We start from the raw sequence: 1,659 nt of genomic DNA on the forward strand, positions 1-1,659 counted from the left end.
GCCCGCACTGCACGCCACCGGGGTTACGAGGCCCCGAGGAAGGGGCGGGCGCTGCAGGCTGCGCACTTCCGCTTCCGGTTCCCAGCGCAGGCTCCGGCCCCCGCTCCGCTGTCGAGCGACGAGGTTGTGGCGTCGGCTGGTTCCAGGCGATTCGAGGTGAGGGGTCGGTGGGGCGGCCCCGAGTTGGAGAAAGCTGACGGGGTCCGGCCATCGACGGTCCAAGGGCCTGAGGGGGGCGGCGCCTGGGCTCCGCGGTCCCGAGGCGCGGAACTTGGGGCCCCGGAGGACCCGGGTCAGAGGGGGTGGGAAGTGAGCCTAAGTTTCAAGCTGAGGTCTTGGGGTGTGGGGGGCCCTTAACGTGCTGACTCTGCTGCCCCCAACCCCCGCCCTGTGTGGCTCCGGACAGGATGATCGAGGTGGTTTGCAACGACCGTCTGGGGAAGAAGGTCCGCGTGAAGTGCAAGTATCCACGGGCGGGGGAGGGGGCGCGGGGCGGGTGTCCGTGCTGCGGGGGGCGCGAGGGGTGCATCTAGCCCTGCAGCGCCCCGCGTCCTACCGTCCTACGGTTTCCCTTAACTCCTGGGCGCCAGCACCGATGACACCATCGGGGACCTGAAGAAGCTGATCGCCGCCCAGACGGGGACCCGTTGGAACAAGATCGTGCTGAAGAAGTGGTGAGCGCGGCAGCCGAGCCGGGTTCGGGGGTGCGGGGGCCAGGCCGGGGGTCCGGACCGGGGCGCGCTTGCCTCCAGGGTGAAGACCGCCCGCCTCGGGTTTCTGTCTGAAAGGTGTCTGTCCCGCAGGTACACGATCTTTAAGGACCACGTTTCTCTGGGCGACTGTATCCTTTGTGTGGTTTCTGGAGGACGGGGCTCCACGCCGCGTCCTGGTTCTTGGTTCAACCCGGGGTCTGTCTGTCGGAGGCTGTGCCCTAAGGAGTCTCCCCGAGTTTGTAGCACGCGGTGAGCATTTGGAGCAGCGGTTCTCCACCTCGGCTGCACATGAGAATCACCTGGGAATCTTTTTAAAATCCTGATTTCTGGGCCTCGTCCTCCGGAAAGTCTGTTTCTTTGTTACGGGGTGGGGCCACAACATTACTAACAAAGAAACAGAATTTCCGGAGGATGAGGCCCAGAAATCAGGATTTTAAAAAGATTCCCAGGTGATTCTAATGTGCAGCCAAGGTGGAGAACCACTGATTTGGAGAATGGGAGTCGTGTCATTGTTTTGCTGGGCGAGGAAGGTGGTAGGTTGGTCAAATATTCTGAGGCTTAGAAGACACTCTGAAGGAGGTCGCGGTGGAGTGAGACTCCGCCATGCCTGCGGTGCAAAAGGAGCATGAAATGTCATAGTTTGTGTTCTTTCCAAATCAAAGTGACCCGGCCCAGAATGGCCTCCTTGGCTCCGGGCCAAGCGAGCAGGCCGCCCTGGCCCAGCCATGAGAGGTGAAAGGCGGGGGCCGAATCCACAGCGAAGGCTCCTTAACACCTTCCCTCCAGATGAAATCCATGATGGGATGAACCTGGAGCTTTATTACCAATAAAGCGGAACTCCTTCCCCGTGCCCGGTCCCCCCGCCCCTCTCCTCCCGCTCTCAGCCCCAGCCCTGGTATGGATGCTTGTTTTTAAAAAGTCATGTTAATAAAAACGTAGAACAGCT

The 1,659-nt window shown here is 61.2% G+C and overlaps 1 protein-coding gene across 1 annotated transcript; it reads left to right on the top strand.

The window, feature by feature from the left end:
- On the top strand, window positions 1–1,659 carry UBL5 (ubiquitin like 5). Its single transcript, XM_036315127.1, has 5 exons — window positions 1–156; window positions 407–463; window positions 591–674; window positions 804–841; window positions 1,500–1,659. Exons 2-5 carry the CDS (start codon window positions 408–410, stop codon window positions 1,541–1,543), a joined length of 222 nt encoding a protein of 73 aa, XP_036171020.1. The 5' UTR covers window positions 1–156; window position 407; the 3' UTR covers window positions 1,544–1,659.

Source organism: Myotis myotis, unplaced genomic scaffold, assembly GCF_014108235.1.
Source record: "Myotis myotis isolate mMyoMyo1 unplaced genomic scaffold, mMyoMyo1.p scaffold_m19_p_6, whole genome shotgun sequence".
Taxonomy (NCBI): Eukaryota; Metazoa; Chordata; class Mammalia; order Chiroptera; family Vespertilionidae; genus Myotis; species Myotis myotis.